The following is a 26724-nucleotide window of genomic DNA, read 5'->3' as shown; positions in this document are numbered from 1 at the left end:
CGACTTCTGGGACAGTTCCCTAACCAGGGATTGAACCCAGGCCACGGCAGTGAAAGCACAGAATCCTAACCACTAGACCACCAGAGAATTCCCCAGGCCACCTCTCTTCAAGTGGTGACCTCTGGCTCTGCAAACCTGTGTTATCCTTCAAATCAGCCACCCAAGCAAAGAGGGTGCTTCTCTTTTCCATGCTTCAAACAAAAATTCCAGACTTGCATCTCATTGGGCAAACTATGCCTGCCCTGACCCAATCGTGCTGGTCAGAGCAATGGCTCTGCTGATTGGCCAAGCCTTCCAATTTGAAGGGGAGACTTTGTGGGGAGAGCGAGTGGTGAGACTAGCTCTACCACAAACCAGGGACTGAAAGTTGGAAAGGGTTCCCTGAAGGGTAGTTGGTTGTTGACACCCCAGATAGGGGGCAGATACTTGCTAGGCAAAAAGGCTAGAAGTCCAAGAAAGTGCTCAAAACCATATGAACAAGAAGGATAAAATAGAGCAGTGGCAGTGCCCAGGACACTCCAAATTAAAATCTATGTATGTGTATGTATTTAATGTGGACTTTTCATTAAACTGTTGTAAAATGTAAATAAAAGCATGTTTGGAAAATGTTTGTTTCCCCCTATGATCTCCATCAGTGTCCCCTCCAGCCATCCCTCACCCTGGTAAAAAGGTGTGCTTGTTGTGCAATTAGAGATACCCCCAATTCCCCTGGCTGCCCCTCCTGGCTTCTGCCCCGCCCAGGCTCTGAAATCCCTGGAGCCTCCTGAATACAAACTTTTGACATTGCTGGTGGAGTCCCTCTGTCTGGGGAGGGACAACTAGGTGTCAGAATCCCTCTTGCCTCTCTAGGTCACCTGCCCGCCCCCCCACCTCATCACTGGGGAGACTCTGCTGTCCCTTTCACTGCTGGGTCTGGGTAGGATTTCTGGACCTGTCCTTTAGCACCCCATGGCAAAGCTGGCTCCCTTGAGCAAAATTGGACTGGAGAAATTCACAGAGAGGAGGCTGAAGCTATGTAGCTCCAGTTCTCCGAGCTTAAGGATCCAGAAAATAGGAACTGGATAGGGGATAGGAACAGGGAAAGAAAGGTGTTAAGGACGACATTGGGATTTTGGGCTGGGGACTGATCGCACCCCGAAAACCATGTTGGCCATAGGAGCCTCCCTTCCTAACATCACTCTCCTCCTGGCCCATCACTGGTTTTATTTTCCACATCACATTTCTCTCCATCTGAAAAGTTCTCGGGTCATTTGTTGGTGGGTTATGTTCCTTCCCCCCACCCCGACTGTGCACCACGTCTGCTTGCTCACGCCGTTCCCCCAGTACGCTTGGCACACATAGGCGCTCCATAAATGAATGAATGCATGCATGGATGAGCAACGCCCTGAACTGGTCTCTGAGCTGAACTGGTCCGAGCCCAGGCTCAGCCTCGAGTGCTACCTGTCCTTGGGATGGGTGCTGGCTCCATCTTGGTGACCTGGAAGGGTTTGCGTCCAGGAGTCTCTCTCTTGGGAGCTCCAGCGCCCCAGCCTGTCCCTTGCCCAACAGCCAGACGGCCGCTGTCCAGCGGGCCAGGAGGCAGCTCACTGCGACTGCGCCGAAATCTCCACCCTCCCTCTCCCGCCTCCCCTTCTGGCCTCTGAGCGCGCCGCCGAGGCGCGCGCATGCGCCATCGCCCCCGCGCCGCCCGCCACTCCTGTGCGCATGTGCCGCTCTCACTACAGACGGCGCGCCTGCGCACTGCCCGCCGCCCGCGGGTCCGGCCGGCGCTTGCGTGGTGGCACCGGCGAGTGGGGGGGGCGAGGAGGTGGAGGAGGAGGAGGAGGAGGAGGCGGCGAGAAGATGGCGACTTCGAACAATCCGCGGAAATTCAGCGAGAAGATCGCCCTGCACAACCAGAAGCAAGCGGAGGAGACGGCGGCTTTCGAGGAGGTCATGAAGGACCTGAGCCTGACGCGGGCCGCGCGGGTAAGGGGGCTGCCCGCACCGACCCCTCTGGGCCGGAGAGGGAGGCAGGGGGCGCGTGTCTGGCGCGTGCACGGGGTGGGGGGCGCGCGGCGGGGGCGGGGCGCGCGCGGCGGGGGCGGGACTTGGCTCGGCCCGTGGGGACAGGTGTCCCCACGCCCCGGGCGTCGTGGGCGGGACAGGTGCCCCCACATCATCGATACCTGAAGGGGTGAAGGTGTCCCTGCATCATTGCTACCTGAAGTGGGGGACAGGTGTCATTACATCATTGTTACCTGTAGGGGCAGGGGTCTCTACATCATTACTACATGGAGGGAACAGGTGCCATTACATCATTGGTACCTGTGGGGGGAAAGGTGTCCCCACACTGCTACCTGAGGGGGATAGGTGCCTTTATATCACTGCTACCTAGGGCAGTGATACTGAGGTGTGTGAACTTGGTGCTGCTTGCAAGCATCACTGTTACCTGGGGAGGGGGGATAGGTGCTCCTATATCATTGGCACCTGAGGAGGACAGCTGCCCCCACACCATTGCTACCTGAAGGGACAGGTGTCTCTCCATCATTGTCACCTGTGCACTCACTGCCTGAGTGTTGGGGGAAGGACAGGTACCCCCACTTGCTGAGCTGAGATGGGATAGGTATCTCTCCCTTTTGGATACCTGAGGGAAAGTTCTGGCCTCTGCTGTGGGGACCTGGGCAGGATCAGGAGGGCAGATTGGGCTGTCTTGGAGCTTGGAGTGCAGACAGCTGCCCCTTCCCCATGCAGCCCATATGGTGGGGATCAGGTGATGTTCCTCCCACTGGGACAAGGTACAGCTGGCCACAGATTGCCCCGGCCCCTCAGGACCAGGATGGAGGGACAGTTCTTCAGATGGCTGGGTGCTTTTGGTGTGCAGGGGCAGGCCCGGTTACCTGCTAACCTCACCTGGGAAGCCGCTGTAGGCCTGGAGCAGGGGCTTGGTTGTGGCTGGGGTCGGGGGTCCTGGCCCTTCTTCTGGGCCCCAGCTCTCTGGCGACCACCGTGAGGTGCCAAGCTCCTTGGGTCTCGGTGTCCTCCCTTGTGGAGTGTGTCTAGCAAGCCCTTCCTCGTGGGTCAGGGAGGGGAGCATGCTTTGCACAGGTGGCAGTAAATCTCTGCTTCGATCCTGCAGAGAGATGGGACCCCTGTGCTGTACCCTGGGGCCTTGGGGAGGGGTTGAGTGGGAGCTGCAGACACCCACCCCGCTGGTTTCTGGATTTGGCGTCCGATCTGACTGTCCTAGGCAGACCTACCTCCATGCTGTGAGCCTCAGTTTCTGATTCCTCAGGTGGGCTTTTGGGGTGTCGTTATTTTTTAATTAGTTGCTTGTTTCTCTTTGAGATCATGACCTTAAGACTAGAATGTGTGTCTTCATTTCCATGCATTTGTTCAGCTATATCAGTTAGGTGCACACTGTCGGCCAGGTGCTGCTTATCCCTGCTCCAGCAGCTTGTGGCCTCACTCAGGATGTGGTTGGTGAATGAATGAATGAATGAAAGCATGCAGCTTGAGTGTTGTCCATACGTCAGGGCTTCTGAGTGCAGGAGTGTCCACTTCATCTTGTCAACAGCATGTAGTGTGTGCTAGCATGCAGTAGGTGTCAAATGTATGTGGTATGACAGGAAGAAGGGGTCACACTGGTTCATGACAGTTCTTCATTATCCGAGGCCTGGTTTCTGCTTTAGGGTTGGAAATGAATTATTGGTTTTTTTTGTTTGTTTGTTTTTGAATTATTGTTGAAAAGATATTTTGAAATAACAACTTTATTGAGATAGTACCATATAACTCACTTGTTTAAAGTGTACGATTCAGTGGTTTTTAGTACATTTACAGAGTTGTGCAACCATCACCACTGTCTAATTCCAGAATGTTTTCATCATTCCTCAAAGAAACTCCACACCCATTAGCAATCACTTCTCATTTGCCCCTCCCCCCCGCCCCGGGCAGGCACCCATTTTCCTGTCTTTATGGATTTACCTGTTCTGGACATTTCATATAAATGGAATCATACAAGATGTGGCCTTTTGTGTCTGGCTTCTTTCGCTCAGCCTAATGTTTTCAAGGTTCACCTACATTGTAGTGTGTATCAGGAAGCTTCTTTCCTTTTTATGGCTGAGTAGTATTCCTTTGTATGGCTGGACCGCATTTGCTTATCCATTCATTGGTTGATGGATGTAGAAAAGATTTTTAAGATTCGCAGACAGCAGTTCTCTTGGCCCCTGGTAACCGTTTCCCGTCTCTTTCCTCCCTCACCCTGTTGCCTTCCTTTAGTTCGGGAGTTGGGGAGGTAGGGTGGGCTTGGGCCCTGGGCGGAGTGCACTTATACTAGATTTTTACAAACAGAGCAGTGTTCTCTCTTGGGGGTGATTTGTCCTCAGGGGACATTTGGCAATGACATTTTTGGTTGTCTCGACTAGGGGAAGGGCTGCTACTGGCATCTAGTGAGTAGAGAGCAGGGATGCTGCTCAACGCCCCACGATTCATAGACGGCTCCCATCATAGACAGTGATCCGGCCCCAGGTGTCAGCAGTGTCAAGGCCGAGATACCTTCAGTTTGAAGGAAACGCTGTGTGGGCAGGGGTGCGAGCTTTGCACCCGGGCAGATAGTTCAAAACTACGCGCCCACCAATACTTCTGTGCCACTGTGGGCAGGCTGATGGCTTTGCCTGCACCTGAGACCAGGATGGGCAAGCTCTTTCCCAGCCTTTTCCGGCTATTGCACATGGCACGTGGTACATCAGCAGTGTCTGGTGCAGGTGAGTGAACCCGGCTGATGCAGGGTCCCCTCCTGCTCACCCTCCCGTGGCTGCAGCCTTCCGCGCTGCCTCTGCCTGCAGTAGACACAAGGGTTTCACCTGAGAACAGGTGGGACGTGGCCCAATTGGTACCTGCTCTTCTCAGGGGAATTCCACAGGTCAGCACGCCCACTCCCGGAGCGAGTGGGGACACTCGTGTCGATGTGTGTCTGTGCACAGTCCTCAGTCATGATGGGTGCACCCTCAGTGCCTTCCCTTGTGAAAGGCCGGTCAGCAGGTGTTGAGCCTGATGTGTAGATCCATGCTGTCACATCACCCAGGGGCAGGTACCCCAAGGGCTAGTTCGGGTGGGGGATGGGGTGTGACGTCCCCTTTCGGGTCTCAGGGTAGAGAGGTGAGTGCACGAATGTTCCTTTCTCGTGCTCACATTTGGGCAGCCTGATGTGCAGAGAGGGCTGTGGCGCTCTGCTGTGTGACTTCGGGCAGGTTTCTTAACCTCTCTGGGTCTGAGAATCCTGATCTGTGAGCAAGGGTAGCTTGCTTATTCCACAAAATGACATTTTTATTTGCCCAGCACATCCCAGGGACTGTATTAGGTAGTGGGGAGCCAGCAGCATATGAGGCATGTGAGGACCATGCTCTTGGGGAGCTGGCATGGTTTTAGCGGGGACAGGAGAGAATTGCTGCAGATAAATGAGGCAGATGCTCTCAGAGAGAAGAAGCAAAGCAATGTGCTAGGACTGGCTAGGGTGGGAGGCTGACGCCTGGACAGTGAGACAGAGGTCCCCCACCCCATGCTGGGGAAGGGTGTCCCTTGTGAGGGAGGCAGGTGCAGAGGCCCCGAGGTGGGAGGGGCTTGGCGAGGTTGAGGCTGGCATATTGAGAGAGAGAGAGGAGAGATGTGGCTGGCCCCTGAGGGAGGGGCCCTGGGAGGGTTTGTGATAGTCAGTGGCCTGATCCTTTGCTTGTTTTTGTAATAGCTTTATTGAGATATCATTCCCAATACATTCAAACCACTCATTTAAAGTGTACTGGGACTTCCCTGGTGGCACAGTGGTTAAGAATCCGCCTGCCAATGTAGGGGACAGCCCTGGCCCCAGGAAGATCCCACGTGCCGTGGAGCAACTAAGCCCGTGTGCCACAGCTACTGAGCATGCACTCTAGAGCCTGCGAGGCACAACTGCTGAGCCCACGCGCCACAACTACTGAAGCCCGTGTGCCTAGAGCCCGTGCTCCACAACAAGAGAAGCCAGCGCACCTCAGTGAAGAGTAGCCCCCACTCACCGCAACTAGAGAGAAAGCCTGCATGCAGCAACGAAGACCCAACGCAGCCAAAAAAAAAAAAAAAAGTGTACCATCTAGGGACTTCCCTGGTGGTCCAGTGGTTAAGACTCTGAGTTTCCACTGCAGGGGGCACTGGTTCAATCCCTGGTCAGGGAACTAAGATCCCTCAAGCCGCGCGGCACCAAAAAAATAAATAAAGTGTACCATCCAGTGGTTTTTAGCATATTCACAGAGTTGTGCAACCATCACCAGTCAATTTTAGAACATTTCCATCACCCCAGAAGGAAACCCCGTCCCCTTAGCAGTCACTCCCCATTCCCCCTCCCACACTCCTGGCAACCACTAATCTACTTTCTGTCTCTGTGGATTTGCCTGTTCTGGACATTTCATATAAATGGAATCATATAACACGTAGCTTTTTATGTCTGACTTTTTTTACTCAGCGTGATGTTTCCGAGGTTCATGCATATTGTAGGGTGTATCAGTCCTTCCTTTCTTTATTTTTTTAAAATTTAATTTAATTTAATTTTCTTCTTTTTGCGGTACGTGGGTCTCTCACTGTTGTGGCCTCTCCTGTTGTGGAGCACAGGCTCCGGACGCACAGGCTCAGCGGCCATGGCTTACGGGCCCAGCCGCTCCGCGGCATGTGGGATCTTCCCGGACCGGGGCACGAACCCGTGTCCCCTGAATAGGCAGGTGGACTCTCAACTACTGTGCCACCAGGGAAGCCCTCTTTATTAAGAATTGTGGTAAAATATACAAAACATACAGTTTACCACCTTTTTTTTTTTTAACATTTATGAATTTATTTTATTTATTTTGGCTGTGCCGGGTCTTAGATGAGGCGCTCAGGATCTTCGTTGCGACGTGTGGGATCTTTAGTTGCGGCATGCGGACTTCTTAGTTGCGGCATGCGGGACCTAGTTCCCTGACCAGGGATCAAACCCAGGCCCCCTGCATTGGGAGCTCAGAGTCTTACCCACTGGACCACCAGGGAAGTCCCTAATTTACCATCTTAACCATTGATAAGTGTACAGATCAGTGGTATTAAGTACTTTTACAGTGTCGTGTAGCCACCACTGTCCATTACTTCATTACTCTTTAAGGCTGGATAATACTCCATTGTGTGGATACACTGCATTTCGCGTATCCATTTGTTCATCCGTGGACACTCGGGTTGTTTCCACCTTTTTGGCTACTGTGAATAGTGCTGCCGCGGACATTTGTGTCCAAGTGCTTGTGTGGATGCAGGTCTTCCTTTCCTTTGGGTGTATATGCTGAGGAGTGGAGTTGCTGGTAACTCTCAAATGGTAACTCTCTATTTAATCATTCAAGGACGCTTTGTGTCTTACAAAGATGGCTGTGAGCTGAGTGGGCAAGGGACTGAGAAGGGAAGCAGGCAGATGGTGCAAAGGCCGCTGTAACATCCCGGTTGGGGAATGGAGAAGGTGGCTTGAGCAGGGAGGTGGCCGTGGCAGTGGCCGGAGTGGTGGATTTTTTTTTTTTTTTTGCGGTACGCGGGCCTCTCACTGTTGTGGCCTCTCCTGTTGCGGAGCACAGGCTCCGGATGCACAGGCTCAGCGGCCATGGCTCACGGGCCCAGCCGCTCCGCGGCATGTGGGATCCTCCCGGACCAGGGTACGATCCCATGTCCCCCACATCGGCAGGCGGACTCTCAACCATTGCGCCACCAGGGAAGCCCCAGAGTGGTGGATTTTGGTGATATTTTGGCAGCAGAGATGACTGGACGTGTGGGTGGACCGGATGTGGGAGGTGAGGGGAAGAGATGGGGGTGTGTCGCCCACTTGCCAGGGGCCCAGGGCACAGGAGGCTCTGCCTGTAACTGATCACTGAGCATCCCAGGGAGCAGTACCTGGGCCAGAAAAAGCCCATGTGCAAAGCAGTCCACGGTGGCCCAGTCAGGGCTGCCAGCTCTGGCTGCGCTGAAGGAGGGTGTTCTCCCGGCCCTACCCTGTGACGGGGGTGGCTCTGCACAGGCTGTTGGAAAATGGGCCTCTGGGCCGCAGGCACCGTGCAGCGGGGGCTTGGGTTAGCTGAGCACGGAGGCCGCCCCCAGTCCTGGCCTCCATCCTGGGCTTTGGCACCATTTGCCTCTGTGCCGGCTGCTTCAAGTGTCTGGTGCCATCTGCAGCCTTAACACACACACATGCACGCAGGACTCGCCGAGCTGCTCTGTTGAGAGGATGGGGTACACTGTACCCCACCTCCAGAAAGCCCCAGCAGTCTCAGTGCTCTCCAGCTTGTGATCTGCCACACCCAATAATAGGTTGAATGGGGGCCCCTAAGAAGATATGCCCACATCCTGACTCCCAGAACCTGTGACTCTGAGCTTATTTGGAAAAAAGGTCTCTGCAGATGTGAGTAGGGTAAGGATCTGAAGATGAGGTTGTCCTGGATTTAGGGTGGTCAGATGACTGGCGTCCTCACGAAAAGAGAAGACCCAGACTCACATATGAGAGGCCGTGTATGACGGAGGCAGAGATTGGAGTGTTGCAGCCACAAGCCAGGGATGCATGGAGCCCCCAGAAGCTGGAAGAGGCAAGGGAGGATCCTCCCCTAGGGCCTCCAGAGGGATTGTGGCCCTGCCGAACTCGATTTTGGATGTCTGGCCTCCCGAGCTGTGCAAAAATGAATTTGTGTTGTTTTACGCACCCCACCCCACCCTTTGGCAGTCATTTGTGATGGCAGCCCCGGGACACTCTCCCCTGGGCTGAGACAGAGCCTGCAGAGTCCAAGTACCATGCGGAGCCCGCTTCGGGGCGGTGGCCCTCAGGGTTGTCTGCAGATGTGCACATCTGTCCTTCTCTGGCAGGTCATGTTCCCCTCGAGGCCTTGAGTGGACCCATCACACACCCATTGTCAGGAACTAGGGACTCTCGCTCTGTACTTGGCCTGGTGGTGATGGTGAACAAGCCTGAGAAACAGCAGCTAGAAACAGCAGCTAGAGCAAGGGCCCTAGGGCAGGAGGGGGCATCTTGTCAGGAGCTGACCAAGAGTATGGTCACAGTGTGGTCGGGGGTAAAGTCTGTCCTTTGCACTCTCGGGTCCTGCCCCCTGCTGGGCACCGTGTGGCTTTCACTCAACCCCATTCTTGTTGCTCAGCCCCTCCCCGACCGGAGAGGAGGTGTCATCTTTGCCATTGTGCCCATAGGGAAGCTGAGGCCCAGTGCTGCATCCCAGCTGGGAAGAGGCAGAAATGACGTTTAGCTCTGGGATGAGCACACACGCTGTGTCCGAAACAAGGAAGTAAGAACACAAACTAGAACCTTCAGTAGCTCGCCAGAGCCTGCTTGGCCCCATGTGGGCCTTGGTTTTTCCGAAACGTGACTCAGTTTCTCCAACCACGCCCCTGTTTCTCCCATGACTTGGACCCTGGACTCCATATTTCCTGTCACTAATTGTCCTCGCCTTGGAGGCGGCAGCCTTGGGACACCATCACATACACCTTTGTGCATGGCCCATGGCTCTTTTCCCATAAAAGCCATGGTCTAGATCAGGCTGGGTGCCAAAGTCTCTGTGGCTGGCACGGGACACGCTTCCGGGTTAATTGGTCCAGTTGTCATTTGGAAGGAGGCTTTCTTGGAGAGCCCCGGTTCTGTTCCCACGGGACTGCTGAGTGGCCCTGCCAGCCCGGGGTCCTGTGTAGAGAACCCTCCTAAAGCTCATGGCCAGCCCGGGAACCATGCTGAGTGACCTTTTTTTGAAAAAAAGCCTTTAAAAAATTGATGTGAAATTCACATAAAATGAACCACTTTAATACACATTTCGGTGGCATTTAGCACATTCACAGTGTTGTACAACCGTCACCTCTGTCTAGTTCCAGAACATTTCCATCACCCCAGAAGGAAATCCTGTCCCCATTAGCAGTCACTCCCTATCTTCCCCTCCCCCATCTCCTGGTAACCACTAATCTACTTTCTGTCTCTACGGATTGGCGTGTCTGGACATTTCATGTAAATGGGTCCATACAACATGTGGCCTTTTGTGTTTGGCTTCTTTCACTCAGCATGATGTTTTTGAGGTTCATCCACTTTGTAGCATGTGTCAGAGTGTCATTCCTTTTTGCGGCCAAATAATATTCCGTTGTGTGGATGGACCACATTTAATTTATCTGTTACCTGTTGGTGGGTATATGGCCTGTTTCCACTTTCTCACTGTCATGAATGGTGCTACTGTGAACATGTGTGTGCAGGTGTTTGCACAAGCCCCTGTTTTCACCTTGTGGGCACATGTCCGGGAGTGGAATTGCTGGGCATGTTGCTTCACTAGGTGGCGGCCGGTGCTCAGGGTGTGCGGTGCTGGGGCCCACCTGCTCTGGGGAATCCAGGAGGGCTTCCTGGACCTGCAGTAGGTGTGGAACCAGGGGTGTGTGTGGCTGAGTGAGGGGAGGGTGTCATTGGCTGAGGGACGGGCATGGAAGCTGAGGGCTTAGTTCCGAGGCCGCCTTCTCATTTCCTTGACTGTGACCCAGTGTTAGAAATTTGTGTTTCGTGACATAACAGCAGCCACCAACAAACATACAATTGAAACAGTTTTCTCCAAGGAGTCCAGCCCTCCCTGTGTGTGTGCAAAGTTGATATAGTTGGTTCCCTTCTGTTTATTATAAAATGCCAGGGACCCACTGAATTGGTTTCATAACCCAGTAATCCAGGGCTCAGCCAGCTACACCTGTTTTTTGTAAATAAAGTTTTATTAGAACACAGCCACGCCCATTCATTTATGCCTTGTCTGTGGCAGTTGAGTCATTGCCACAGAGACCTGATGGCCTAAAGAGGTGGAGATATCTACCATCTGGCTCTTTACAGGAGTTTGCTGGCCCTGGGCCAATGGCTGTCACCCACAGTTTGAGCCCCACTGACCAAGAGCAACAAGGAAGGTTGGGAGGATGGTGGGCAGTGGTTCTGTCACTCTTGGGGGTCTCTGAACCACCTTGGAACTAAAGGATGCAGACTCTGGGCTCCCCCAAGATCCTGCTTCTGGAGGTCTGGGTGGGGACCTGAGTTCTGAGTGGGGATCTGAGGACCCTGCCATGTGGGCCTTGCTGGGAGGCCTGGACACCGGGGTCACCAGGGCTGTGCCAGGTGGAGGGATAGGGTTGGCCTCCGTCAGAGGGGTAAGTGGGCTGTCTGGCCCTTGGTTGGTGGCCTGGTGGTAATTGTTGGTCCATACCACCAGGGAGGGTTCTGCTGTCACTGTCCCCAAGGCTGGCCCGGGGGCAGAGTGCCAGGTGACTCTTGTCCATGCAGTGGGCCTTCTGGTCCTGCTCGGGGTTACTTAGGTTACTCTGGGTCAGAATTGGGCCGTTGCGGGCGTCCCGAAGGCTGAGTGCTGGGCCTCCTCTGCTGCTCTCGGCACTGGGAGCTTCTGGTTTCAGCTCAGTGGTACAGGCTCCCTTCCGTGCTGTTGCATGAGACAGGGCACCGGTGCCTCAGGGGTTGGGATTCAGAGTCCTTGGTGCTGGGGATTTCTTTTTAAACAGGGACCCTCTTGAAAATGCCATGCGGATGTCAGGGGTGGGGTCTGGCCTGGGGAGAGACCGGCCCGAGTGCAGTGGTGGGGAAGTGTCAAAAATGGGTGCTACAGGGTGCTCACCCTGGCCGGTTCTGCCTCTGCGGGCCTTTGGCAACATCTGGGGACACCTTGGGTTGTCATGACTTGGGGTGGGTATTCCTGGCATCTGGTGAATGGAGACCAGGGATGCCGCTCAACACCCTGCAGTGTGCACAAGGCCCCTGATGTCGGTGGGTGCCGAGGTTGAGAAGCCCTGCTCCTGTGCTCCCCCGCGTGCCAGGATTGTGCAGGCGAGAAGGGGTCAGTAGAGGCCCCCGGTTCCTTGAGGTGCAGACCTTGAGCCTGGCGACATATCAACACCCCAGGCAGCTGATGGCATCCTCCCGGGTTTACTGAGGGGGAAACCACGGCTCAGAGAGCAAATGTCCCAGAACATTCGAGGTGGGAGAGCTGGGATTTGATCCCTTTGGACAGACCCAGGTCACCACACGTTTTCCCCTGTCTCATGCGGCTCTGGGAGTTGGCCAGCCGGTCGGGGTGGGGCAGAGCCTTCCAGGCTGCTGGAACCCTGTGCGTGGAGGGAAGGGCTTGAGGAGCATACACTGCAGGGGCAGAGGGCTGGGGAGGGAGGCGGGGCGGGTGATGGAGGGCCCTAGGCCAGGCCCTGTTTGTGGGCCATGGGGTGTCATGGAAGGTTCCAGCAGGATGGTGACGTGAGTGACACGAAGGTGTGGGAGTGGCAGGGGCCATACTTGCTAGAGCCCAGGTGCGTACACCCAGCAAGTGGTGGCGGTCACTCCAAGAAAGAGCCTGTTGCTTCCCCTGGTGCACAGATGAGAGACCAAGGCATGACAGGTCATGTGGTTTGCTGTGTGTGGAGGTGCTGGGATCGACCCTGTGTCTGAATCTGGGGCCCACATTTTTCTTAATGCAGCCATAAGGGACCCTGTTGGAGGTTGAGCTTCGATTCATATACATCTGTTGATGACCATGGCGGTCATCCCTGGTGTTGTGCAAATCAGGCGTTCATTGTGTTCCTCTCTGTGCCTGCCCCACCTGTGTGTCTGTCTCTGAGCCCCCTGCAGCAGGGAGGGGACTGTAGCACCTTGGGCTCGGCCACGGTGAGGACTGAGGGAAGGCCGATTTGGGACATTTCAGAGGTAATAATGACAGGGTTTATTCAGAGGTGAACAGGAAGGAGAGCGAGGTGGGGGAACCAGTGAGAAAGGGGTGGGGATGGGAGAGTCTCACCTCGTCTTGGAGCTTGTAGGATGGATTGGCCCCCCATTTCTGGCTGGATCGTCTCTGACCCCCTCTCCTCACCTCCCTCCCTCCACCACGTCCAGCCCTACCCCAGAGCAGAGGTGGGTGTGCCCTGCCCTGGCTAGGGGTGGCTCTGGTGCCGCTGGCCGGCTGGGGGTCCAGGTGCGCAAACAAGGAAGCCACTGCTTGCCTCTCGGGCCAAGGATTCAGAGAGAGTCAATATTTGTTATTTGCCAGATGGAAATGAGGCGCGGCCGGGGCTTCCTCCTCAGGGTTCTCAGATGGGCATGGAGGGGAGAAGGTGCTTGGGGTGAGGGGTCCTGTAGCACCTGGTACCCAGCTTGGGACCATGCTGCTGGGCTTCTCCCAGCTTCCTCCTGAGTGAGTTTAGACCGGGGAGTCCCCTCTGGGCTCTTCTCCCAATCCGTGAAGCGGGGGTCACAGTGGCGTCTGCCTCATAGGATTGTGGTGAGACATAGACGGGTTAACCCAGGTAGCGTGTCCGGAATGGGGCTTGCATGTAGACGCTTGCTGCGTGCTTGCTGCTGCTAGGATTCTGGAGGCGTGTGCACAGTGAACGCACGGCGGCACTCAGCGGCACTGGGTGGGCAAATGGCAGGCATTCAGCAGACACTCGGCTCCTGCTCAGCAGGTACGCAGCATACCCAGCGAGTGCTCAGCAGACACAGAGTGAACCATTGGTGGGTGCACAACAGGCATTCAGCAGGCACACAGGGTGTACCCAGCAGGTGCTCAGCAGGCACTTGGCAGCAGGCGTGGAGTGGACACAGCAGACACTCAGCAGGCACAGAGTGGGTTTTCAACAGGCACTAGGCAGATACTGGACTGTGACCCCCCTGAGGGCAGGCCTATCTCTAGTTCATTTTAGAATCTTCTGGGTGCAAGTGTCCTTTAAAAGGGCCAGTTTCCCACCACACAGCCAGGCTTCTCCCCTTAAGTAGTGGGAATGTGGCGTGGGGTCCCGTTTTCCATCTGGGAATGTGTACCAGGTGCCGAGTGGCTACAGAGCCAGGTGGGTAATGGGATCTTCCCAGAGCTACAGTTTTCTGAACAGTTTTAGGGAGAAACTTGGAGTTTGTATTGACTGTGCAGGGGTCTGGAGTGGACTAGCAGACCCCTGTGGCCTCCGGAGGGCGGGCCTGGGGCAGCGTGGTGCCTGTTTGGCCCTGCAGGTACCCTGGGCTGGGGAACGTAGGAAGCACCGGGCCCCCCAATGACGTCTTCCCTGCAGTGGCCAGGGTTTGGACTGGAAAGTTTAGTCCTTCAGTCAGTATTTATTGAGAACCTACTTTGTGCTGGGCCCTGGGGACACCTTGCAGAACAAGTCACCAGGAGCCCCTGCCCCGGAGTGGGGGGGAACCATGCCAGCAGCCAGCTGGTCCCTGGCCCCAAAGTCATGGCTCTGAGAGAGTGAAATGGGATGGGAGTAGGGGAACCCTTTGGTGGAGGTGGCGTTTGGGCTGAGCCCCGGGGCACAAGGGTGAGCCATGGGACTGGGGGATGTGAGGCCTGTTGTTGGGGAGAGCCTGGCCCGGCTGAACTCCTTGGGTGATGTGTCATGGGCCCCCGTGAGGGGTCAGAGTCTGATTCTGGGGTGGTAGGGTGCTCCAGAAAGATTATGAGCAGGGCAGTGATGTGCGCTGTAGGTTTAGCAGAGATCCCTCCAGCCACCATATGGGCACAGGCCTGGGGAGAGTGAGGGCAGGGGATGCAGGGGTCTGGGGTGGACTAGTCCCCTGGGAGGGGACCAGGGCAGGCATCCCCAAGGGGTGGTGGGTGCTGAGGGAATGAACGCTGACTCCTTACAGACCAGGACTTGCTGACTTGGCAGAAGTTCTTTCACCCAAGAATCCGGAATCTGATTCCCCAGGGTGGGGATGGGGGAGGTTTATATTAAATAGCTTTCACTTTATGCTCTGGTGGCCCCCACAATGAGGAAAGGCATTTCTGCAGCAGAGAAGAGACCTTGAGTCCTAATTTGATATGTGAACTTCCTTCTCTGTCAGGTGGTCCCATCCTGACACCCCACTGGTCACGGGGGTTTCACCCCAGAGCCGGGGCACGGCGTTCTATCCAGAGGGGTCAGTCTCTGCTGTGAAGGACAGATCTTTTCCCTTGTTGGCTGTTGAGCGTTGAGCCTCTGTTCCTGGATCCAGCCTGGGAGCTCGGTGGTCCCTCCTGAGTTGCCCTGCTCCCGCAAGGACGCTTAGGACGGGAGAAGCCCTGTGAGAGCTTTTGAGGGCTGCCCTTCCCTGCCGGCTGGAGTTGCAGGGACGTACCCTGCCACACTTTTTTTTTTCAATAATAAAAGAAATTGTTTATGTCTCAAAACTTTGATGAGAATTGAAAACAGAAAACCCAAAGCACTTCCCTTTTCCTCCGTGCATCTGACAACAGCTCACCTGGGCGCAGAGGGTGGGTGGGTGCATGCCAGCTGGTCATTCGCCTGGAAATCTCAGGGAGGAAGTGTCAGCCCAGCCAGGCAGAGTGCCCAGGGCTGGCTCTGCAGGGCTGGCCAGTCCTCGGGCTGGGGACACCGGGGTGGGGGGGTGGAGCATGCCCCACAAAGACTGAGATCTGTCCGCCCTGCCGGAACGTCCAGGGGGCTGCTGTGTCCATGCCCTGCCGGCTAAAGAGCCTCTCTCACATTGAGATCAAGTTCAGAAGAGACAAACTCCTGCGGCCCTCCTCCATGGGTCCTTTTGTACCCGTGAGCATTGTGCTGTCTTGATCCCTGCTGTCCTCCCGAGCTGGAGGCTTTGATAGCTGTAATTAGGATGGGAGCAGCTCATTAAATCATCACAGAATCAATGCACAGCCTCAGGAGTGATTTATGGGCCCAGCAGCCAAGATGCCAAGGAGATGCTAATTTCATCCCTGCTGGCTCAGCAGATGCAGAGGGAGGAGCCCTGAGGGTCAGTAGCAGGGGCCTTCTGGGGGTCACTTGTGCCCAAGAGCCCGCCTCATGGTGACGCCCCCACCCTGCAAGTCTAAGTGGCTATTATTGGGGCTCAAAGCCCTGCCTCTGCCGGCTTCCCCCAAATGACTCCTCCTCTTGTGCCTCAGGTTCCCGTGTGTAGACTTGTACAGATTAGATGACGTGCCCTCCCTAAGCTCTTAGCCTCGTGCTGGGGGGCATCAGGGTGCCCCATGGGGCAGGGTCTTACACTTTGCACCCATGTGCCCTGGCTTGACATGTGACAGATGCCAAGAAACAGTTTAGGAATTGTCTGTTCAGTTTTATTGCGGGGGGGATATTCATTTCTTTTCACTTTTTCTTTTGAGAGAGTTTTAGATTTAGTGAAAAGTTGCAAAGACAGTACAGTTTCCATAGCCCCTCACCATGAACGGCGTCACAGGACCAGGACAGCAGCATTGTCACAGGTCTATCAACTAGACTCCAGTCTGCGTTTGGACTTCCCCAGATGTCCCTCAGTGACTTTTTTGGGCCTAGGTTCTGTCCAGGCTCCCATGTTGCATTTAGTCGTTGGGTCACCTCATTCTCCTCCAATCCATGATGCTCAGGGTTTCCTCATTGTCCATGACCTTCACCTCTTGAAGAGAACTGCTCAGTCTTTTTGTGGAATGTCCTTCAGGGCGGTTTGTCTGTTTTCTTGCCATTGGGTTAAGGTGGTGTGTTTTTGGCAGGAATTCCATAGGAGTGAAATGCTAATTTTCTTTTTGTATTTTTCCTTTTTAAAAATTGTGGGAGGGAATTCCCTGGCGGTCCAGTGGTTAGGACTCAGCACTTTCACTGCCCGGGCCCGGGTTTGATCCTTGGTCAGGGAACTAGGATCCCGCAAGTCACGTGACGTGGCCAAATAAGTAAATAAATAAAGTGGGAAAATACATGTAATGGTTTACCATCTTAACCATTTTTAAGTGTACCATTTTTAAGTTCGGGGGCATTAAGTACATTCACATTGTGGTGCTACCGTCCCCACCATCCATCTCTGGAACTCTTCTCATCTTGCAAAACTGAAAGTGTTCCCATATTAAACACTTGCTGTCTCTATGAATTTGACTACTCTAGGAACCTCATGTAAATGGACTGACTCATAATATTTGTCCTTTTGTGACTGGCTTATTTCACTTAGCGTAATGTCCTCAAGGTTTGTCTGTGGTGTAGCATATGTCAGAATTTCCTTCCTTTTTAAGCTTGAATAATATTTCATTGTATGGATGGACCATATTTGTTTATCCATTTATTCTTCATTGGACACTTGGATTGCTTCCACCTTTTGGCCATTGTGAATAATACTGCTCTGAACATGGCTGTACAAATATCTGTTCGAATCCCTGCACCCATTTTTTTGGGGGGTGTATACCCAAGAGTGGGATTGCTGAATCATGTGGCCATCCTGTGTTTAATTTTTTGAGGAATCTCCACACTGTTTTCCATAGCGGCTGCACATTCCCGCCAACAGTGCACAGAGGTTCCAATTTTTTCACATCCTCACCAGTACTTTTTATTTTATGACTTTTTGATTATAGCCATCCTTGTGGGTGTGAGGTGGTATCTCATTGTGGTTTTGATTTGCATTTCCCTAATGATTAGTGATGTTGAACATCTTTTCATGCACATGTTGGCCATTTGTATATTTTCTTTGGAGAGATATCTGTTTGGGTCCTTTGCCCATTTTATTTTTTTTAAATGTAAGTTTCAAGCATACAACATTGTAGTTCAACATCTGTGTACATTGCAGAGTGATCACCAACACAAGTCTAGTTACCGTCCATCACCATACAGTTGACCCTTTCACCCATTTTGTCCACCCCCAACCCCTTTTCCCTCTGGTAATCACTAATCTGTTCTCTGTATCGATGAGTTTTTATTTTATTTTGTTTGTTCTTTTTTTTTTTTTAGATTCCACATATGAGTGAAATCATATGGTATTTGTTTTTTTCCATTTGACTTATTTGACATAGCATAACACTCTCATATCCATTTATGTTGTCTCAAATGGCAGGACTTCATTCTTTTTTATGGCTGAGTTGTAGTGTGTGTGTGTGTGTGTGTGTGTGTATAAATACATATGTATAAAACGATTTCTTTATCCATTCATCCATCAATGGGCACTTAGTTTGTTCCCATATCTTGGCTATTGTAAATAGTGTGGAAATGAACATAAGCGTGCATATATCTTTTCTAATTAGTTTTTTTGTGTTACTTTGCCCATTTTTGAATTGAGTTGTTTTTTGCCGTTGAGGTTTAGGAGTTCCATATATATTCTGGATATTAATCCCTTATCAGATACATGATTTGCAAATATTTTCTCACGTTCCATGGGAATGGGACCTTTTCACTCTGTTGATGGTGTCCTTTGATACACAAATGTTTTCAATTTTGACAAAGTCCAATTTATATATATTTTTCTTTTGTTGACTGTATTTTTGGTGCCACAGCCAAGAAGTCATTGCCAAATCTAATGTTTTGAAGCTTTTCCTCTGTTTTCTTCTGAGCTTCTATAGTTTTAGTTACATAGTTAAAGTTTTATAGTTTTAGCTTTAGGTCTGGATCCATGTTGAGTTAATTTCTTTTTTTTTTTTTTTTTTTTTTTTTGAGTTAATTTCTATATATGGTATAAGGTATTGGTTTAGTCTTTTGCATGTGGAGATCCAGTTTTCCCAGCACCATTTGTTGAAAAGAGTGTCCTTTCCTTTTTGAATGGTCTTGGCACCCTTGTCAAAAATCATTTGACCATATATGTGAGAGTTTATTTCTGGACTCTGTATTCTATTCTGTTAGTGTTATATGTCTTTATGTCAGTACCACACTGTCTTGGTTGCTGTAGTTTTGTGGTAAGTTTAGAGATTGGGAAAGCATGAGTCCTCCAACTTTGTTCTTCTTTTTAAAGATGGTCTTGGCTATTTGGGATCCCTTGAGATTCCATATGAACTTTACAGTGGATTTTTCTATTTCTGCCAAAAATGTTGTTGGGATTTTTTTTTTTTTTTTTTTTTTGGCCACGCTGTGCGGCATGCAGGATCTTACCCCAACCAGGGGTCGAAACCTGTGCCCTCTGCAGTGGGAGAGCAGAGTCTTAACCCCTGGACTGCCAGGGAAGCCCCTGTTGTTGGGATTTTGATAGGGATTGCATTGTCTCTGTAGGTTGCTTTGGGTATTGTTGGTATCCTAACAGTATGAAGTTCTGCTCCTCTCCTGCCAGCTGTGTGACCCTGGGCAAACACATAACTGACCCCTGTCAGTTTTCCCATCACCGCTCCTAAGATGTGCTGTAGAGGGGGTTAACCATCTCAGTGTGTGAACAACCCTTAAGACTGTACCTGCACACAGTTGGTGCCCTGTGGAGGGAATCACATCTGCTGACTGCCCTGAAGAGCTACTGACATAGAGGGGAGAAGAGGTTACTGGAGGGTGGGGCCAAGCTGGGAGGGCTGCCTGGAGGCGGAGAGCTCTGTGGTGGGACACGAGGTGGGTAGGGAGCGACAGCGTCTTTGGGAGAAGGAGGAACAGCATGTCCTGAGGCACAGAGACCTGGCAGGGGATTGTCTGGGGCACGACTGTGGGGCGAGGGGAATCTGGGGGCTCAGGAGCTGTGGAGGAGAGGTGACCGCCAGGCCGGCCACGGCGGGAAGGCCCGAGGGAAGAACGGGGCCACCCCCGGGTTTCTGGCTGCCACATGGGGAAGATCACGGTGTCATCTGCCAGGGCCAGGAGGAGCGGGGGTGTGGAGTGGAGGACTTGGGAGGACAAGAGCCTCGTGAGGGGCTGCTGAGATGGAGGAGGTTCCTGTGAGCGTGACAGAGAGCGTTCCGAGCACAGGGCCAGGTGGCACACAGGAGTTGCTGGCTGACTTGGCATCCGGGGCTGCCCTAGAAGGGGTGACACGTGAGAAGCAGAGGGCTGAGTCCTTAAGAGAGCTGTGTTGGAGGGAGCTGGGAGGGGACCACAGGGCGGAGGCTGGGAGAGGAGCGAAGTAATGGGGAGAGAGGGGGTTTCCCTCACAAGGGTAGCCACGGGCACCAGGCTGGAGAGGCACCCCCGGTCGACAAAGGCATGACCAGCAGTGCCTGCTCTGAGCCTTCATGGTGCTTGGAGGTGCAGGGCTACAGCTGCGTCTGGAGCAGTGGGTGCCCGATGGGGCATGGGGGGAGCCATGTTGGGCCCTGTGGTGCCCCGAGTGAGGTTCGCCTGGGGGGGCGGGCGAGGGTGCACCTGGCAGAGGGCACAGCAGCTGCAGAGGCTTGGCGTGGCGGGGTGGGGGTTGCCTGTGAGAAGGTGGGGACCAAGGGGACAGGATCCTGAGAGCGCCTGTCCTGGCCTCACGCTCCTGCGGGCACGTGGGACTTCATTCCGAGGGTGGTGGCAGGAAGCCTGCAGTGAGGGGCACAGCCGCTGGAGCAGGGGAGCAGACCCTGCCTTGGGGTCTGGGTGGGAAGGAGGGAGACCTTGGGAGGAAGGCTGGCCAGCACCTGCATGGGGACAAGAGAGGGACAGAAAGAGCCTGGGGACCAGCCAGGGGCCATGGATGATAATTGGGGTGAGCCGGTGTGCTTGTCAACACCCTCCTGGGACCTGCTGGAAAGTTGGAAGTGCACCCAGGGGTGCTGCCTAGGTGCGCTTGGTCCCTGGGACAGGTGGGTCTCCAGGTCCCGTCTGCCCTGGGTGGTTTTCCTTGTGCCTGCACAGCCACTCATCTGTCCAGGTGTCGCATTGGGCCCCATCCTGGAAGGTGGCTGAGTTCAGGGGCCTAATCTCCACCTGCCCTGTGCCCTGCCTGCCGTGGATGGGCCGTCTGCTCCCCCATCGCCAGCGCGACACTGGCTCCTCTGTCCACCTCCTCCGAGCATGGGAACTCTGTGCGAGGGAAGGCAGCCTAGGTCACTGGCTTTAATCCTTCTCGTAGTTTCCCATCACACTCAGAGTGAGATCCCGCGAGGCTCTGCGCCCTCCTCCCCCTAGCTCCTTGTTCACTCATGGGTGGCCTGGCCTGCCCCCATGTCCCCCTCCGCCTCTCATGCTCACTCTGACCCCAGGGCCTTTGCACTCACTGGGCCGCCTGCCTGGAGTGCTTTTCCCAGCTCCAGTGTCACCTCCTTTGCCACCTGCTCCCCCACCCCCGACCCCCTTTCCTGCTTGTTTTCTGCACAGCCCCTCTCACTCAGAAATCCTCAGCCTCCACCCAGCCCGGAACCTGGAGCGCCCGAGGACCTCTTTATGCTGGTGGGTAAGCACGTGAGCCACAGAGCTCGTCCCCGGCCCTGCTGGTTTCCCTGCCAGCCTCCTTTCCAGCACCCCCAGGTGACGGGCGGCTCCCCGTGTCTCCAACTGCCTGCTTGGGCCTCCTGTCCTGCTGGCCCTAGGCAATACCTAGTGGACCCTCCCTGGAGGGCACTAGCCCCGCCGGCTGGGCCAGACATACAGGGTTTTCTGGGGCTGCTGGAGGGTAAAGACAGGAGCCAGTGAGGGTGGCAGGGCTCCTGGGCTGTGTTGAGCGGTTCCCTCAGGTGGGGGCTCTGGGTGGCAGTGTAGTGTGTCTCCCCAAGGAACCCCTGGCTCTTGAGCCAGCCTGGGCCTGGGCCTGACTGCCGACCCCTTGACTTTGCTTTGTCCCCTCCCCAGGGCTTTGCAGACCTCTTGGTGTCCACTCTGGCTGGGGCTGCTCATGGTTAAATGCTGGACAGGCAGCAGTGGATTTCTTTGGGGTTTGGCTCAGGGTGAGACCTGCTTTCTGGGCCTCGCTTGGCCCACATGCAACATCCTAGCTCTGTACCTTCTTGTCCCACTTGGCCTGCTTCTGGGGGTGGGGTGGGGGCTTCCTCCCTCCAGGCCTTGGGTCGGTCCACACAGCTGCTGAGCTGGAGGGAGGGGCAGCGGGGACAAGCTGGGCTTGGCAGCCCTGGGTCTGCAGCCAGCTGGGTGACCTCAGGCCTGCCGGCCCTCTTGGAACCCAGACTCACACATGGGGCATGAGGGGACCTGTGCAGCCCTCTTGTCTCAGTGCGGGGAATGTGGCCCTGCGCTGGCTGATAATAAATCACGAGCCAGGAATCCAGGCCCCAAGTTGTTGGCACTTTTAGTGTTACAGGAGGAGCCAGCAATTCTGATGTTTAAGTTAATTTCAAAAAAATTTAGAAGTTGGCCACTAGTTTGCATTTTTCAAAATGCTTCTTAGACCTCAAGAAGGCCACAGCTGCGGCCTCGGTGCTCCTGCCTGCCAGATCACAGGCTCTGACGTGGACCGATGGACCCCAAGGCGCTGTGGGTTGGCAGTGCGTGGGTGGCTGTGCCCCTCCTGGGGTGGGTGCCTGGCAGGTTGACCCTGGGCTGCCTCAAGAGGGGATGTGCCATGGCCAAGAAGCCACGTGGCAGTCTGTGTTCCTCTTCTGCGTACACATGTGGGGCCGTGGTGGCTTCCCAGTTAGATGACACTGCTCTGAGGGCAGGGACGTGGTCCTTTGCGACCGTCCCCCACCCACACCATTGTCTTGCGGGCGGGGGCTCAGGACAGGTCACTCTGGGTCTCATCCACCGCTCACCTCCATGCTGACGTGCACTTTGCGCTTGGCCAGAATCTTGGGAATGCTTTTCATTTCTCTTACATATTGTTTTATTGTGGTAAAAGTCACATAACATAAAATTTACCATTTCAAAGTGCACAGTTCAGTGGTATTTAGCACATTCACAAAGTTGTGCAACCATCACCTCTATCTAGTTCTAGAACATTTCCATCACCCCCAAAGGAGACCCGTCCCCATGAGCAGTCACTCCCCAACTCCCTCCTTCCCCTCATACCCTGGCAGCCACTAGTCTGCTTTCTGTTTCTATGGATTTGCCTTTTCTGGACATTTCGTATGAATGGGATCACACATTATGTGGCCTTTTGTGTCTGGCTTCTGTCATGTTTTCTTTTTTAAATTTATTTTTTATTGAGGTAACGTTGGTTTATAACTATGTAAGTTTAATGTGTACAACATTATGTTTCTACTTCTGCCTTCCCTACAGTGTGCTCACTGTCAAAAATTTAGTTACCTGGGGTTCCCTGGTGGTGCAGTGGTTGAGAGTCCGCCTGCCGATACGGGGGACACAGGTTCGTGCCCCGGTCTGGGAAGATCCCACATGCCGCGGAGCGGCTGGGCCCGTGAGCCATGGCCACTGAGCCTGCGCGTCCAGAGCTTGTGCTCCGCAACGGGAGAGGCCACAACAGTGAGAGGCCCACGTACCGCAAAAAAAAAAAAAAAAAAAAAATTTAGTTACCATCCGACAGTTGATCCCCTTTAGCCATTCCACCCTCTCTGCCCCCCCGACTCCTTCCCCTCTGGTAACCACTACTCTGTTCTCTGTATCTACATGTTTATTTTTGTTTGGTTTGGTTATTTACTTATTTATTTACTATTTTACATACAAGTGAAATCATAGGGTATTTGTCTTTCTCCATCTGACTTATTTCACTTAGCCTAATATCCTCAAGTTGCATCCATATTGTTGCAAATGACAAAATGTCATTCTTTTTTATGGCTGAGTAGTATTCTGTTGTATACATGCACCACCTCTGTTTTTTTTTTTTTTAAGAGGGGACTTTTTAAAAAATTTAATTTATTTTAAACCAAACAAAGCTTTAAAAAAAACCAATTAATTAATTATTTTTTGGCTTCATCGGGTCTTCATTGCTGCATGTGGGCTTTCTTTAGTTGCAGCAAGTGGGGCTACTCTTCACTGCGGTACGTGGGCTTCTCATTGCAGTGGCTTCTCTTGTTGCAGGGTATGGGCTGTAGGAGCGTGGGCTTCAGTGGTTGTGGCATGTGGGCTCAGTAGTTGTGGCACACGGGCTTAGTTAGTCCGCAGCATGTGGGATCTTCCCAGACCAGGGCTTGAACCCATGTCCCCAGCATTGGCAGGCAGATTCTTTTATTTTTTTAATTTATTTATTATTTTTGGCTGTGTTGGGTCTTCGTTGCTGCGCGTGGGCTTTCTCTAGTTGCGGCGAGCTGGGGCTACTCTTTGTTGCGGTGCGTGGGCTTCTCATTGTGGTGGCTTCTCTTGTTGTGGAGCACGGGCTCTAGGCACACAGCCTTCAGTAGATGCAGCGTGTGGGCTCAGTAGTTGTGGCGCATGGGCTTAGCTGCTCCGCGGCATGTGCGATCTTCCCGAACCAGGGCTCGAACCCGTGTCCCCTGCATTGGCAGGTGGATTCTTAACCACTGCGCCACCAGGGAAGCCCTCTATTCTTAATTTTTTTTAGGAACCTCCATACTGTTTTCCATAGTGGCTGCACCAACTTAACATTCCCACCAACAGTGCACGAGGGCTCCCTTTTGCCCACGTCCTCACCAACACTTGTTATTTCTTGCCTTTTTGATAATAACCATTCTAACAGGCGTGAGTTGATAATCTCATTGTGGTTTTGCATTTCCCTAATAATTAGTGATGCTGAACATCTTTTCATGGCCTGTTGGTCATCTGTGTGTCTTCTTTGGAGAAATGTCTATTCTGCTCCCCTGCCCATTTTTAAATTGGGTTTTTTGTTGTTGTTGTTGAGCTATATGAGTTCTTTATATATTTTGGATATTAACCCCTTATCAGATATATGTTTTGCAAATATCTTCTCCCATCGGCGGGGTCGTCTTTTCATTTTGTGGATGGTTTCCTTTGCTGTGCAGAAGCTTTTTAGTTTACTGTAGTCCCTTTTGTTTATTTTTGCTTCTTTCCTTGCCTATCTAGAGACATACTAGAAAAATATTGCTAAGACTGATGTCACAGAGTGCACTGCCTGTATTTTCTTCCAGTAATTTTATGGTTTCAGGTCTTACAGTTAAGTCTTTAATAAATTTTGAGTTGATTTTTGTGTATGGTGTGAGTTGGTGGTCTAGTTTCATTTTTTTGCACGTGGCTGTCCATTTTTCCCAGCACCATTTATGGAAGAGACTGTCCTTTCTCCATTGTATGTTCTTTACTCCTTTGTCGTAAATTAATTATTTGTATATGCGAGGGTTTAATTCTGGGCTCTCAATTTTGTTCCATTGAACTTTGTAGCTGTTTTTCTGCCAGTACCATAGCATGACGTTTTCGAGGTTCATCCATGTTGTAGCATATATCAGTGCTTCATCCCTTTTTATATTCCATTGTATGGATGGATCGAGTTTGTTTATCCATTCATTAGTCAGTGGACATGGGTGTTGTTTCCACCTTTTGGTGACTGTGACTTGTGCTGCTATGAACATGGTTGTACAGGTTTCTGTTTGAACACCTGAGCTCTGTTCTTTAGGTCTGTAACCTAGGAGTGGAATTGCTGGGTCATGTGGTAATTCTGTGTTTCACTTTTCGAGGACCCACCAGACCATCTTCCAAGAGCCAGCTGGTTTTGCAAACAACCCTTTCCATGTTCTGTGTTGCATCCCAGCTTGGGAGCTGGGGCTTTGTGCCCATTTACCGGTCCTTCACCTCCCCTCCCCACTCACTCCCAATTTTATTAGGATTGTCTTATTTTATATTATGGAGGTTTGAGTTGTTTGCACACGGTCCTGTAACCATGAGGCTCACCGCTCGTTGCTTCTAGCTCAATGTCTGGGGGCTCGATGCAGGCTGGGATTCCTGCCCTGGTCCATCTGGAATGTTCCATTTATATGCGAAGACGTGAAGGCACAGGGATGTTGCATAACACGCCCAGGCACAGAGCCCCAGGGTGTAGGCCAGAGCAGGGAACCCCTTTGTGCACACCTAACTGCATGCCCAAGGAGGTGCCCCTGGATGCCTGTGCAGTGGCTGCCAGCAAGTCCCCCGCCTTGCTGTGCCCTGTACCCACACAGTCCACTCCCTGTCCCGGCGGCTTGGCCTGCGAGTGTGGAAACCCACCCTGAAAATAGCAGCCACGTGCCTCCTGTGGGCAGCCTGTACTGGACTCCTTCCCTCACTCCCAGGCCCACCCAGAGGCAGCAGAGTGGCAGTGCTCACTGGGGCCCATGCAGTCCCCCCACTGGCCTCCAGTGTGACACCAGGCAAGCGACACACACCCAGGAAGACTGAGGAGCAGGGGGTCAAGGGCGCTCCAGAAATCACTGGGAATCATATTGGCTCTATTTCTGGGAAGATGGCATTGTGCGTGTACAGACATGGTGGGGTCTGGGCAGCCTCACAGTATGGACCTGGAACATATTTGCAGAAAAACTGATGCTCTGTGAACAAACAGGAATAGCCTCCCATCCACTGGTGTTACTGCTGGTAGGCCTGTACCACGCTCACCAGAAGGGTCTCTGCAGAGCTTTTGTATTTCAGGATGGTGGGTTAGGGATTGGGATGTTATCCCCACATCTGGAGGGGTGGAGATGACCTCGGGGGCCTCCCCGCTCTGGCTGCGTCCTGTTGCCTGCACCTCCATGCTTCCCTCACCACCTTTCCAGGGCCCTTCCTGCTACCACTGGGCTCTGGTGCCACTGCACCCAGCTGGAGGGCGATTTTGGGGAGGGCCCCCGAGAGTCTTCAGGGACAGTTCAAGCACTGTGTTTATTAGTTTCCTGGGGCTGCCACAACAAATGACCACAAGCCTAGTGGCTTAAAACAACAAGAATTTATTGTTTCATAGTTCTGGAGGCCAGAAGTCCAAAATCAAGATGCTGCCAGGGTTGGTTCCTTCTTTGGGCTCTAGAGGAGGATCCTTCTTTGCCTCTTCACTCTGGGGGTGTCTCTGAGAGATGCACTTCCGGATGGGAGGGGTGTGAGCGTGTGCACCAGTGAGTGAGCACACATACGTGTGGATGGGTGTGCACACACGAGTGTGTGGGTGAGTGTGTGCATGCGCGTGCGTGTGCATTCAGTACTGGGTGTGTGTGAACACATTCGTGTGAGTGTGTGTGCCCAGACATGCATGCCTGCCTCTGCACACACATGTGAGCGAGGTGTGTGCGTGTCTCGCCTGTGATG

The 26724-nt window shown here is 53.1% G+C and overlaps 1 protein-coding gene across 7 annotated transcripts in view; it reads left to right on the top strand.

Annotated features, from left to right (window-relative positions):
• Positions 1 to 1842: 1842 nt before the first annotated feature.
• The window catches only part of CRTC1 (CREB regulated transcription coactivator 1), a gene marked incomplete at its 5' end in the record, with an annotated part of 73504 nt that continues 48622 nt past the window's right edge, over positions 1843 to 26724 (top strand). For all 7 annotated transcript variants that reach the window (XM_079701656.1, XM_079701655.1, XM_079701653.1 and 4 more), the window contains one exon: positions 1843 to 1968. In XM_079701656.1, coding sequence (XP_079557782.1) covers positions 1843 to 1968 — 126 coding nt within the window. The remainder of the gene's footprint in view (positions 1969 to 26724) is intronic.

The sequence above is a fragment of the Hyperoodon ampullatus genome (genome assembly GCF_949752795.1).
Source record: "Hyperoodon ampullatus genome assembly, chromosome: 4".
Lineage (NCBI taxonomy): Eukaryota > Metazoa > Chordata > Mammalia > Artiodactyla > Ziphiidae > Hyperoodon > Hyperoodon ampullatus.
The sequence above is the reverse complement of the archived record's forward strand: the minus strand, read 5'-3'. Positions and strand labels throughout refer to the sequence as shown.